Genomic DNA, 14069 nt, shown 5'->3' on the forward strand with positions numbered 1-14069 from the left:
CTTTATTACACGCAGCAGTCAAGCTTGGTGTGGTGTTTTTTGTCCTATTCATCTCCAGCATGCAAGAGTCAGATGCAGGGGAGGCCACTGCTTCAGGCCATGCACGATTTGGGTGAACCCTGTTTCTGCTCCTTTCTTTATTCAGCTCCCTTTCCACTTCCTCTCCCATTTTTCAAGGTGCAAGAGACTGGAGAAGCATCCTGAGCCCTGCAGCTTCCACACTGAATGATTTATATCCCCTCCAATGGGATCACAAGGCACAAAATGGGTTCTCCCAGCTCTTGGGGTTTCATTCTTTTCTGTGAGGCATCTCAAAGTTTTTCTTGCCTGCTGAGATGGATCCCAGTGCTCCACCAGAAGACGGGGCTGAACTGTGCTGGCAGGGCCCCCATCCCATTTCAATTATCCAGCTGTCTCTGGAAAACAGCACAGGCCTTACATGGCACAGCCCTGGAAAGGTTTTGGCTTGGCTACCCGGAGTACAAACGCAGTGCCTGGCTCGCAGACGTGCTTTCCAGTCCTGGATGTCACGTTGAAAGGCCTCCCAACCAGTGCTACGTTTTCGGAGCTCGTGCCCCCAACCATTTCCTATTCAACAGGACACTGAAGGATGGTGTGACACAGACTGCTGAGACTGCTCGATCCCTGCCAGCAGTGCTGTACGTCCTGCACAAGACCTTTTTCTCCCAGTTACCACCTCTCGCACACGTGCCAGGTGTGAGGAGCGATTCAGACACTAAAACCCAGCTCCGGTGGTGTGGAAAAATAAAATCACCGGCAGATCAGCCCAACAAGCTGGTGGGAGTGGCACGGACAGAGGCAGGAGAGACAAGGTACTAAACCTGCCCAATGCTCCCGAGCGCCTCGTTACGTTGATTTATGTTTAGCTAATTGAGAAAATGACTCTAACTACACAATCCAGGCCCTAATTCAGAAAGGCCCAACCTTTTTAGTGTCTCTACCCACATCTTAAAAGGCATGATTTAAACCCTGTAACTAACAGGCTGCCAAAGGCAAGGATTTGAAGGATCTGATGTCCTATGATGCCGAGGGGGTGAGGCTTGGCTGACTTCTCTCGTTACTTGGTCTTTCTCCACTGACGTACAAGTTTGCTGCTGGAACATAAATCAGGGGAAATGATGAAGGAAACCAGTCTCGTGCCCCATCAAAGGAGCCAACACTCGCTTTAATAGGACCATGCAGACAAGCCTAAATAGGGCACTTAACAAGCACGTGGTTTCGATTATACCAGCCTACATCTCTACACCCTGTTTGCATTGCCACTGGCAAAACCCTTTGTCCCTTGTAGCCCACACCTGCCCATGTGCACAGAGAAGGGGCCACGATATAATACCTAAGTGTCAAACACAAGATTTTGGGGCTGAATCAGGCCTGCAGAAAAACTTTATCTAGCTCTCGACCACTGTATGAGCCTTTATACACAGCTAGGGCATGTGCTAGAGCAGAGCAGAGAGATGCCTTAGCTGGTCTTGACCCAAGCCACCACGTCTACATGGAAACACGCTAAAGCATTGAACAGGCCAGGACAGACAGCTGCTTGCAGACCCCATAAAGGAAAGTCTGGTAAAGTAGCAGGTTGCAGGCTGGGACATTCCACATCACAAAAGTTTTCATCCTTTTCTGAACCTTTACAAAGAACAGAAAGTCTATAGATCCTACTGTCCTAAGGAAAAAACGCAGAACAGAGCGAATCCCAGCATGGGAAGCAATTTGGTAGTGCTCTGCCCCTTTCTTTGGATCCAGAACTTCCCCCGAATTGAATAACTTTCCCATCAGCGGTCCTTTACAGCGCATTCTTAACACTGCTTATCAGAAAAGACAGTAGTCCAGCCACTAGCCCAGTCACCGCTTTTCACTCTCGCTAGCCTACCCTCGTTGTGCTTAGATGGGATACAGGCTCAAAGGAAAGGCTCCAGTACATCGCAGAAGGTATTAGGAAGAGGCATGGCTGACTGAGAACTTAAGTCTCTCCCCAGACAGCTACCCTAAGCTGAAGCCTCCTGAGAGCCCAACTTCAGCTGGCTGGCTACACAATCAGATTGGGGATTGTCCAAGTGTTTTACACCACGCACTAGACATCCATGGGAACCCTAGACTGCTGGAGTTATGCGATTTTGTCTCAGCCATGACCATCTGTGCTCATTTAAGCATTTCTTGACAGAGGAGGGAGCGTTAATCCCAACATCCTGGCCAAACTGCAACACGGGCAATTACACTGCGCTTTGTAACGTTCTCACAGTGGTACACATCGGTGTTTTCTCCTTCTTCCCATAACGGCAATGCTGTGGCCCAAGAGAAATGCCTCCACTGCTGCAGGAGAAGGCGAGTCCCCTGTGATGAACCCTGCAGCATTACTGTCAGATATCATACATCTTCCCCTGCCAGGGGTGTTCAACCCCAGCACCTTCCACATCCAGACTTCTACCTGTACGTGCAAGAGGCCCTCACTTAAAAATCCGCCTGCCCATTCCTGACGTAGGCTGACTTCTGCAGTTCTCCACTTTTCTGAAGAGAGACAACGCGCTGAGTGGACAGCGCACCTGCCCTTGATGCACTCCAGCAGCAGCAGCACCAAACACAACAAAACGCATCGACTACTGCAAAGGTAGAAATGGCTTTTGCTTGAAGAGCCTCAATTCCAACTGTTCGGTTTCCTTCAAGGAAAAAAAAAAAAAGAAACCAACCCTTTTGTTGCACCAAAATCATCTCCTGGCATTTCTGACCAGCACACATGTTGTTACAATTACGACCGGACTGCTTGGCTCCGGGATAGGGGGAATGTTAAACCGGCACACTGGCACCCATCAAAACATTTGCGAATTTCCAAAGTGGAACTGACACCATGGTAGTGGTTTATATCACACGTCAGAGAAAGGCTTCATAACTCAGATCAAACAATTTAACTCTTGAGCTTCCTGTCTAGGGCGAGCAACCAAATGCGAGGCTGCCTATTGTTATTTCATATGGTTTTTCATATGGCTTCCAGCCAGTTTGCTTCGTATTGCAAGCTCAGAAGTTAAACACAAATAGAACTGGCCAGAACTTCGATGAGGAACTAGTAAGAGAAACTGCTGATTCTAACAATAACATTTTCCCCAAGAGGTATGAACAGTATCAGCCCTATCAGGATGGCACATGAGAATTTTTCATCTTTTAAGCCTTTCAGTTGGATATAAACTAACTCCCTTCTAGGAAACTCGTATTCCTAAGTGGCTGTCAAAAAGATCTTCAGGCTTACATTCTTCCACCTTTTTTTGGTTTGAGGAATTCAGACAGGACTTGTATCATAACAAGGTGCAATCAGTAGGACTATTTCAACATGTTAGCCTACCAGAGACCCACAAAATGCATGCAGAAGTGTATCCATTTGCATTTTGTAAATACCATTACAATTCAAATCTTCTGTCAGATGCTCTTCTTTACGTCCTCCGATGAGCTGAACGCAACTGTAATGAGGAACAGACCTATCCACTAGAACTTAAGATTCTCTTGAGGAGCAACTGGGGACAGCTGCAGAGGATGGAAACACAAATGGTACAATTAAATTATTATTGCACTTACTGGTATCCAGTTTTGAAAACCAAAATCAGGTCGCTATAAGCTGCTCTGCAATTGCAGACACAGCCAAGTCAGTCAGTCACATTTTTTTTTTTTTTCAAAATACAATCAAATATATGGTTTTTAGGTCAACTTGTTTCACCCTAATAACAGGGAACACAGTGTATCAGCAAAACAGCAGGGCTTCATGTGCATCTCATATGTTGCTTTGGAGTTTTCTAACTTGAATCAGCCCTGATCATGAGTGGCTTCTCTAGAAAAAGATTTATCCTCCTTTCTCCTGTGTACAGGAGAAAATTTGCCTGTGGATTTTCCACTGCTACCTTGGGCCACAGTTAGCTGAAAAAATTCCTGCTGAGCTGTACGCTGCCATGTCTTTGCTCCACACATTTTTATATTTTGGAACAGCCTTCTTCAAGGTTTTCCTTTCATAGAGGAGAGTTGCCAAAGGACGTATCTGATTGCATCATTTATCACCTCCTGTGGAAAAACAGTCTTGGATGCATGCATTAGTATCAGGTATCAAAACTGAAAGCAAACACACTGCACAGAAGATGCACTGATTTATTAATAGAATAAAAATGTAGTGACACGTTTTTTCCACTATTAAAGCCATAGAGACAATCGGCGTCCTGTTTAGATACTTGATGGTGTCATTCAGCAACTCATTCATAAATTCTGACACGTTCAGCTCAGGTATTACAGAAAACATTTCCACAACGAAAGCAGCCTTCCTCTGTTACAAAGTGGATAGCTATGAATGCTGTCCCCAAGGTTTGCAGCTGCATCAGTCTATGGGAGGTTTTCATATGTCCTCTATTTGAATTCCTGAGACTTTCTCCACCTGGAACAGCTTTTTAAAGCCTTTCAACAACAACAGGAAAATAGCTGAACTTCTTGTGGGGTACAAACCCACTCTTCAGGCAAGAGAATGCATTGATCATTACATGACAACAGGCTCAATTCCAATATAATGTTGGAATTATTCATTACACAGTCCCTGCTGATTATTGGTATTTTGAGGCAACGACAATAAAGAAAAACATTTATAAAGAAAGAGTTTTAATCATAACACTCTCTCTTCTGTGTTTCTACTTCTACATTGTAGATTCTGCCATGTCTTAAACTGTCGCCCACCGTCTTCTTTAAGCCATAGCTGCGGTGAATTCACGGACAATTTGTTACGAACATGTAGCTTTGTGTGATCTAGCATTATCTGAAAGAAACAGGCAAAGTGATAAATAGGAAATACTACAATTAACTTTGCAATTTGCTTCAATATGTGAATTTCCTTTCAATCGGGTACAGGAAAGAATATCAGCTATGAAGATAGTTAAAGCACGTGCTTGGGTTTGACAGGATTAAAAACCGTTGAAAACTAATGCTTTATGCATACAAAGGAAGATAAACATCCTATTGCATTTGTCAGGAGAAAAGTGTGATTAAAAGCAGCATAAGTGAGTAAGTTGCAATGTTTTCTTCTGTAGATACGTATCTCTTGCACACTGTTTGGAACAGGTATCTGTGATATCAATACACAGAAAAGCCTTTAGAAATACCCTGCTCTTCACCTTTGAGTATCCTGATTCAAGAAGGTACAAAGCCCTACAAAGAGGGCATTAGAACATTAAGCTAAAAAATCAGAATGATGAGGACAGATGGTGAACCCCAAAAAGGGCTCTGTAAAAGAAAACCAAAAGAGCCTGTAAAAATTGAAAAAAAAATAAAGGAAAAGAGATATGAAGTGCATATTACTGGCACTGCAAAAGCCCAGAGATAACATACAGCCCGCAAGCCCGCAGAAAGTATTTAATCCATAGCCGGATGGCTTGTCTGAACGCTGTAGTCATGTATCAGAGCAAGCTGGGGAGTCTCCCGGAGTCACATTTACTGCTTGAGGCTGGCTGTCCATATCGCAGAGGGATTTGGTACCAGAGTTTTCAGACTGCAACTGTTCAGAGACAGCAGAAGAATCAACACAGTTAGCATGCTTGCTCTCCTTTGCTGTAACACCGGGAGTGGGGTTTTCCTTAGCCAGCCCAGCATGACCGTGCGACTGGCTGACTTGTCTCCTTGCTTCTGCCTCCTGCTGCTGCAGCATCCGCTCCACCTCTATCTCAAGTTCCAGATTTTCCTCATCTGCCTCCACTTCCAGCTGCTGCATTAACTCCTCCAGCTTCCTGGCCTTGCGGAGCTCGTTCTGCTGTATGATTGTGCACAGGTGCTCCGTGAGGTGCTCCTTAATCTCTGTCTTGTGTTGGAGGTCCAGCTTGGCTGCCACGTACTCCGACTCAGCCTTCTCATACCGCTTCCTGCAAAATCATCATCATTTCTCGTGGGTTAGTTCTCAAAGCACTTTACAATCCAACACACGGACAGATACTTTAAGCATCCCTGAAACGCAACATGCTCTGAATGTTTAATGCCAGTGCATTCATGACATGCTGTTAAGTTAGTCAAAAGCGGGAAGAAAAAGGTGTGAATAGATCAAATCTTCTCTTGACGTGTTAGCCTCCATTGCTGCTGCATTTTAAGAGTTAATCTGCTTGTCTGAAAGACATGGATTGAATCACGAGCAAGCATTTTTACTGCCTGTTTTAAGAGATGCATCACTAGCAGTAGAAAGAAACCATCAGAAGTTGTAGTGTTTTCACACTTCAAACGAACAACTAGCCAGTGAACTGGAACGCTGCAGAACAGTTTTGTGTTCTCCCAATCCACCCAACGGATACAGATGCTACAACAGTGCTACACACTGACACTCATCCAGTGTAGAAGCTTACACCCTGGCCACCCAGATACACAATCAGGAAATCATGAGCAGCAGACTGACACAGCACACGACATCAATAGCGATCACAACTTTTGCATGGCAGCAGATGTCGAATTTTATTGTGAGCATCCCCCCAACACACCCCTCCTGCCAATTTGCACTTCCTGCCATGACAAAATACAGCAAAAAGGAAATATTCCAAACGTTTATTGAGGCCAATGCATCCTCTATACCTAGCACTTGAATGGTTGGTGTCCACATTAGTGATGCATCTTCAACTGCATTCACAGAAACTGTATATTAATTTTGTTTTAATTATTAGAGAGAGAAATGCTATCTTGCTCATCAGGAATAGGAACGTGCAAAGTTTTTTGCAGGGTGACTATGCAATGTACCTTACAAAGCATTCATAAAATCAGTATTAGTGAGGCAGTTGAATAAAGAATTCAGCTGTTTTATAAAACCACATTCAAATATCTGGTTAAACGAAGCAACAGAAAGATAGGAGAGTTCTTTTGCTTAGAGAAACAGAAGGAAAAAAGACAAAATATTCCCCAAATATGTTCTGCTATATAATAACCACTAAACTTCTACCAAGCTGTAAAGGCTGTGTCTGCAGTGGGCAGCTGATGCCCACTTCCACCTCCTTCACAAAAGTCAAGATTTTTCTGGGCCAGGTATCCATAACAGAAGAGCTAACGCTATACTAGAAATTGCTGCATAATTAAACCTTTGGGCTGAATTCACACATCATCTTCGCATCATAATTATGAAGACTCCATTCCACAGAATTTGTCAGATGCCCTTAGTCATGTGCTCAGAATTATTTAACATTGCACTTAACCCACTGAAAAAAAACGGGGATTTAACCCTAAAATAGGAGGCAAAGACTAAAAATTGCTCTCAAAGATGTGGCTTATAAGTAAATCAGCTTTGTCTCATAATGCACAAAAACTGCAGCACTGGAATGACATAACTCACGTTTCCAAATCCCTCCCTCACAAAAAAACAAGACTTACTAAGTTCATCAAAGTCATTAAGTGTATTGGAAAGCTCATCCTCTTTGTCCTACCAATACTCCCTTTTGTTATCTTCATTAAAATCCACCTTCCAGAAGCCAGAGCTGGTTGTTAGATGCTCTTTTGCCATTAAGCATTTCAAATGGACATGTCGTTATAAAGTTTTGCTAAGGAAATCAGCAGGAGCATCTAACAGTTTTAGAAACCAGAGTTAAACCTAAAATACATTGAAATGCTTTCCCACGTCAGGTTCTGAAATTCAATATTTATATGCATTCAGCTACTGAAACTACAGCTGATCTTAGATATTTCAAATGATAATTATGCAAAAGAAATCCTTATTTTTTAGCTACCACTGCTACTTTTTTTAAAAGACTCATTACTGTGTTTATTGGCCTGTGGTCAACATATAGCAGGATTCATAAGGAGAAAAATAAGTTTAACACATTGAATCATGAACCAAAAACCGCAACCGAACATTTCCATTTTATTAAACGGCTACATAAACATGCTGATGTTTATCTACTGATGTTGTGGTTTAGCCACAACTAATAGGGTGTTCCGACTAATTTCTTGCATTTAAGGAACTCATCAGAACCAGAGTGATTAAAGGCACACTGTGAAGGGTGAAAGCCTACTTTTTCCTTAAATTTTTCATCCCAATTCCAAAAGCACTTCAGTAGTATTATATGTTTTAAGCTTAATTGGCCCCATTGATTCTAACAGGACCAGAGCTGTCATCAGCAGGAGTTTCCCTGAAAAGGACTTTCATTGCAGGACTTAAAAAACAAAACAAAACAAAACAAAACACAAACAACAATTCTTTTCCTTGAGAATAAACAACCTTGAAACAATAAAGCAGGGCTTATGGACAACTGCACAGCTAAAGCAGGCAGTATGACTGCATGAAGTTGGAGAGCACAGTCTGCAGTCGCAAAATCTACTCCATTTTCCAGATTCCAAGGGAAAAACGAGGAAATGAAAGCTTTTAACTCAGGATTCCAAAGCCCCACAGATTGTCCATTTTAAGTACATGTAATTACAATGACTTAAGATGATCTTTCAAGGTCCCTTCCAATCCCTAACGTTCTGTGCTAAGTCTGTTACTGCTTCAGTGGCATGAAACTGTTTTTGCTCCCTCTGCTCAGGCAGGGCTGCTCCCTCCTCCCTGTCAGTCACTTACCGGGCATAGGAGTAGTCTAAGCTGGCTTGATCAATGCGGTTCCGCAGGATGCCGATGTCAGCAGACACCATGTCATCCAGAGCTTGTAATTCCTTCTGAATCCTTTTTAGCTTCACTGTTTCAGCTTGAGTTCTTTTGGATCTGCAAAAGGAAGGTGCATGTTTTTTCTTTACATGCCTCTTTTCTTGACATAATGGGCCTCATTTCATTCCCAAAGCAACTACCTTCTTTAAGAGCTACTCAGAAGGCTTCTTCTTTATGGTCTAAGACTTTTGATCTTATTTAATATCCACAGGGATCTAAAATGCCTGCTATTAAAGGACCACAGCAAAATTACGTAATGACTATAATCAAAGTGCCTAAAATGGATTCTGTTTCTTTCACTGGGGAAACACACAAGAAGCTGCTGGATCTAAGTAGTTCTCAGCATAAGGAAACAGGAAATGGCTTGGGGAGGGGAGCGAGAGGGGGAAGGGCATTTAGCCCCACAAATATCCCCTTTCAAAGACGACCATTTAGCAGGGGCCAAAAAGTCACCTAACCTAAGCTTGATTTCCATTTTGTGAAATTATTCCCCAAAGCCCTAGCCAAATCCCAGCGAAGTCAATGGAAAGTTTTACCTCAAACACAAAGGATTTCAGCCAAGCCTATGTAACCTTTTTCAACTCTGCGTATTCGTTCCTAAGGGCAGCAAGCTTCAACGGACTTCACTCCCAAGCAAACCAAGTAACTTCTAACAAGCTTTTACACCAGGTCACTTTGTGACTGTCATTCATCACCAGGAGCAAAAACGTGCTTTTGACTGCTTTACACCCACAGCAGGTACTTGAAAAGCAAGAGTAGAGATGTAGAAAGTGAAACCATCTCTCACTAGACCAGCTGATGCAGGAAGACATCCTGTAGTACCACCTAGAGCCTAAAGACCTTTGAATCTCAGATGTAGTTCCCCAGCAATCACCTTCCAGTTCCTCCTCTCCCCCTTTATGCCAGCCTGGTGGTCACACCCATGTTTGCTGTCCCACAGTGACTCAGACCAAACTCAAATGTATTTTACCTCTGCCTGGCAAAGGAAAACAAAACCTTTAGAACCTCAGAGAGAATCTCCTGCACTGTACAGCCCATATTCATCTACCCAAGAGCTTTAATGGGCTTTAATCATGTCTGGGAGAAGACTGCAAGCCTGACAACTGCACTTGTCCTTCCTTGATCCAGTGTTATCAGCTCTCCATATCAGCCCTTATCTGCCTTACTTGCAGTCTTAACTACCTGGCTGGACAACACTGTGCAGCCTTAACGTCTGGTCACCAGAAGAACAAGAGCTAACAAGTGGGAGAACACGTCGATTTCTGTGTATTTTAATCAGCTGGGGTAAAATGCTTCTTAACCTTTACATTGGTGGTCTTCTCCTTTCAACGTTACTTTCACGTACTTATAAGACAGACGCGTAGAACAGAGAGGGGAAGGACGAGTGAGATTTAAACAAGACAATATGGATTAAAAGACAGATTAAAAGCAACCCCTTTCTCAGCCTCAGGCCACGTGGCAGCACAGCCCCTCACCTCTCAGCAATAGCTTTGGCCAGGAGTGCCTTCTTGCGTTTATTCTTCTCTTCTATCAGCCGCTGCTCTTGTTGGAGGATTTCCCATCGCGATTTTTCCTGCCTGCTCATTGACAAAAAGGTCAAAATTAATCCCACGTTCAATTCGCTGCCTGTCCTCCACACCCCACCCCCAAGACAAATATTCACCATCATATTTCCTGGAGCAAGCTCTGAAAATGCCAAAGGAACAATAAACAGGTTTCCCTTCTGAGGAAAGAAGAATCAGCCGTAGGAAGCCATTTAGACCAATAAAACATTTTCAGATGAAATCTGCTGATCAGAACAAAAATCTTCATAAGCAAATAAACTGCTGCTTAATTCAACTTTGCTGAAAGAGCGAGCATTTGGCACTTGTTCAGCATTGGATGTGATTTTTCATTTAAAGGATGTACTTCACCACTAGGTAAAAGCAGTTTCAGGTTTCTTTCTAGCTGCTATAAATTATCTGTTCAGTTTGCCAATGCAGCCTCTTTTTTTTTTCCCAATTTTTTTTTCCCCCTCTATAAAACAGATCCTCTCACAGTTCTGCTTTACAATACAGACCCCAAATAATTAAACTGATATAAATGAAGGGGGGGGGGGTAAAAAAGACAATGAAATTGAGCAATGAGGCAGTACAAGAAGGCACTTTTGCCACCAAGGGAAGAGTTGCATGGCTTCTGTTTCCTATGGCACATCTACCAAGAGACACAACTGGCCCCAGAGGATGGAAGGCCAGGTCCCAGGTGAGAGGGGACACCCTGTGTGAATGCAGCTGGGCGGAATTAAGGAGAAACAAAATCTGCTTTGCTGCCTTTCCATCTTGTAGAGTTCTTCATGCCTTCTCCTAAGGAGTCTGTTCCAAAGTCTTGCTTAGCTTTAAAATGCCAAAGTAACTCAGCTCTGTTTATTTTAGCAATCATTTCTGCAAAAGAATCTCTCCTCGGGCTTCTCCTCACCACCCTATTCCTAAAACCACACAGAGAAAAATATTTTTGGTAAGATTTGAATCTGACTGCACAGGCTGAGAAGAATTCAGCAGATCCAGGGGGCGGCTGCAGCAGCTAAACGTCATTTGCTCCCCACACAGTGAAAAGCTTCAGCTATCTTCTCCCCAGGCAGAAAACGTCTGTGCTTTTCACCACCAGGAAGGGGCTGACCAGCCAGTACCCCTGGTGAGCAACAGCCATGTGAATAATTTGGTGCTGCTCTCCTGGTGAAGGGAGAGCTCTGTGCAGGTGGGCGATCCCAACCAGGAGCTGTTTAAAACAGAAATTTTCTCTCCTTATCAAAGCAACAGAAAAATTCTGCAGCGATATGGTGAAGGGGAACACAAGGCACTACTTCTGCTATATCTGCTCCCAAAACGTACAGTTACTTTCTCTTGTGGATGCTGGCTTCTCTGCACAGCACAACACACGTGGGGTTAGGTCTTCATCAATCGGTAAGACAGCCCCACATTTTGGGTGCTTTATGATCTACAGTCCCACTGCCAGAGGAAATGATTTGAAGAAGGCACAATCCGTAGCTGCATGGGTTACAGGAGGGAATTTGGCATAAGGTGAGGTTTAAGCCAGCTAGAGATGAAAAGCAGAGTTCAGTGCAGAGGAACCAAACAGAAGCTCTCAAACCTCCCTGTTAGATACAGGAAAGCTCAATACCGAATTTCACTTTACTGTAGAGGAAAAGAAAGAACCCATACGGAATGAGATCCATGCCCCAATTCTACTGACTTACTAACAATTCCACTTTCTTTTTCTCCACTTTGGCGTTCGGCTTTGCAGGGAGGTTCTGGGCACTGTCACTGCCATTGCAAGGATCCGCCGGTGTCAGTTCCTTCTGCTGCTCTCTGCCATCACGTTGCTTTTGATCCCCCACTGAAGGACAGGGAGGTGGCGGCTCAGGCTGCTGAGGACGCCCAGGTTGATGTTTCGGCGCAGACAGCAGCTGCTCGGGAGGCACGGAGGCTGCTCCACCCTGCAGCCCCAGCTTCTGACATTGCTGCTGGAGGGCTTTTTCTCGTTGCAATTGCTTCCGATTCTTATTTGCAGGCTGGGGACGACGCTGCTGCTCTGACGGTTCAGATGGATCTATCGATGGATGAGAGGGAGAAACGTGATTAAAAGCAGGCCGTGAGCTCAGAGACAGGCTCTGTAAATTACACTGAGCACGCAAACTGGGGCTTGACCAACCTAAGATGTATCTGGGTGCCAAGGGAAGGCACCATGAGGAAAAACGAGGAACCCCTGAATGTTTTGTTAGCCTAAAAACCGCGATTTCCAGCGCATTTGAAACGAGGCGAGGGAGAGATAAGGGGCTGGGAGCGGGGGCAGCCGGGGGGCCGCGGTTAACCCCCAGCACCCCCCAGCCGCTGCGGCCGCCCCCGGGCCCCTCAGGACCCCCTCAGGGCCCCCCAGAGCTCCCCCAGGCTCCCCCAGAACCCCCCAGAGCCCCCTCAGGGACCCCCGAGCCTCCCCCAAGACCCCCTTAGGGACCCTCAGGGACCTCCCAAGCCTCCCCCAGGACCCCTCAGAGCCCCCCCGGCCCCCACCCGGCCGCAGGCCCCGCAGCCGCCGCAGCTCCTCCTGCGAGAAGCCGGCCCAGGCCCCGTCAGCGGCCATGGCGCTTCCTCCTTCCGCTCGCGGGGGCCTCCGCAGCAAGGACCCGCGGTTGCCCCTCAGCCGCCGCCGCTCGCCCGCCTCAGGCGAACGCCGCGGGCAGCCCCGGGAGGCAGCGGGAAAGGGCTTCGCGTTGCCATGGCGACGGGGCGGGAAGATGGCGGCCCAAAGGGGGGGGGGGTGCGAGTGGGGACCCACTGCTGGGAGGACCGGGATCCCAGGGAAGCTGGGAAATAAAAAGTCTTGAAAATACACTGAAAATAAAGTTTCAAAAAAAAAAAAAGTACTGAAAATAAACTGAAAATAAAGTTAAAAAAAAAAAACACCACACACACACACAAAATAAACAAATAAAAATGAGGCCCAGCTGATGGGGCTTAAATTAAGATGGGGAGCCACTCATTAATAAAAGGCTAAAAAAGCATGACCACGACCCTCAGGGCATTTATAACCCCTCGTTAGGCTGTTTGTAAGGACCAGTAAAACGTTTTCTCTAGAGTGTCTCAAAGCTGCAGTTGTAAGTGTACAGAAAGCACATCTTAGGGATGCATTATGATATAGTAAGGGAGCCAAGGGCACAGGCACGGCTAGATGATGACGTACTTTAATTACCTACGGGGATAATGCTGAGGTAGCTGGCAAGGAAAAGGAGCATTTTCCCATGCTGATGTTTTGAAGTTCTGTTTTGACCATTTTGCTGCTGGAAGTATAAATGATCATGGTGAGATAACGTTCAGCTAGCATCTGCCCTCTGCTTCCCTGTTCTCTGCCAACTGATTGCACAGTCCCAGCCTATACACAGAGAGAAAAAGAAAAAAAAAAGAAAGAAAGAAAAAAGATAACAAAAACTGATGATTCCAATAGTAACCAATACAGGTATCCATCCCAGGAAGGGATGGACTCCTGAAGCAGCACATTGCTGCCACAATCTGAGAAGGAACCACACAGTGATGATGTGACGACATGGAGCGAGGCTCTTGGCAAAGCCTGCCTGCAGGAGTGGCTCACCCAGTGTTAGCTCAGCTCAAAGTGGGGAGCTAGAAACACTCACAGACTGCTAGCTTTTAGCTGAATATTCTTTCAGTTAGGATAAACTTCTTAGCCAGACCTCTCAAATCTTATATATGAATAATTTTAGCACCACACGCATGAGGATTCACATGGATACTTCCATCGCTAAGTAGAAACTGAACAAGTCTTGCCACATGCAGCGATATTCGCTCACTAGCCATGGGAACATGCATTTTTTCCAACCAGCCCAAACTCTTGCAGCTCCTTGAAGCCTATCAGAGGTCGTGCAGACGAGCTTACCTCCCAC

The 14069-nt window shown here is 45.1% G+C and overlaps 1 protein-coding gene across 1 annotated transcript; it reads right to left on the minus strand.

Annotated features, from left to right (window-relative positions):
- Positions 1-4135: 4135 nt before the first annotated feature.
- Positions 4136-12777, minus strand: GORAB (golgin, RAB6 interacting). Its single transcript, XM_082765726.1, has 5 exons — positions 12685-12777; positions 11875-12223; positions 10114-10215; positions 8555-8695; positions 4136-5891 (listed from the first exon to the last, which is right to left on the minus strand). The coding sequence occupies exons 1-5, from the start codon at positions 12752-12754 to the stop codon at positions 5426-5428; spliced, it is 1128 nt and encodes a 375-aa protein (XP_082621852.1). The 5' UTR covers positions 12755-12777; the 3' UTR covers positions 4136-5425.
- Positions 12778-14069: the final 1292 nt, after the last annotated feature.

Source organism: Aythya marila, assembly GCF_965140915.1.
Source record: "Aythya marila genome assembly, chromosome: 8".
Taxonomy (NCBI): Eukaryota; Metazoa; Chordata; class Aves; order Anseriformes; family Anatidae; genus Aythya; species Aythya marila.

Bases quoted from the DNA above. Each gene is read 5' to 3' on its own strand.
- GORAB (XM_082765726.1), bottom strand. From the start codon at position 12,754: ATGGCCGCTGACGGGGCCTGGGCCGGCTTCTCGCAGGAGGAGCTGCGG. The intron at 12,224-12,684 runs GTGGGGGCCGGG...ATCCATCGATAG, and splicing joins GCTGCGGGGCCTGCGGCCGG to ATCCATCTGAACCGTCAGAG. The intron at 8,696-10,113 runs GTGAGGGGCTGT...TTCCTTTTGCAG, and splicing joins GCCAAAGCTATTGCTGAGAG to ATCCAAAAGAACTCAAGCTG.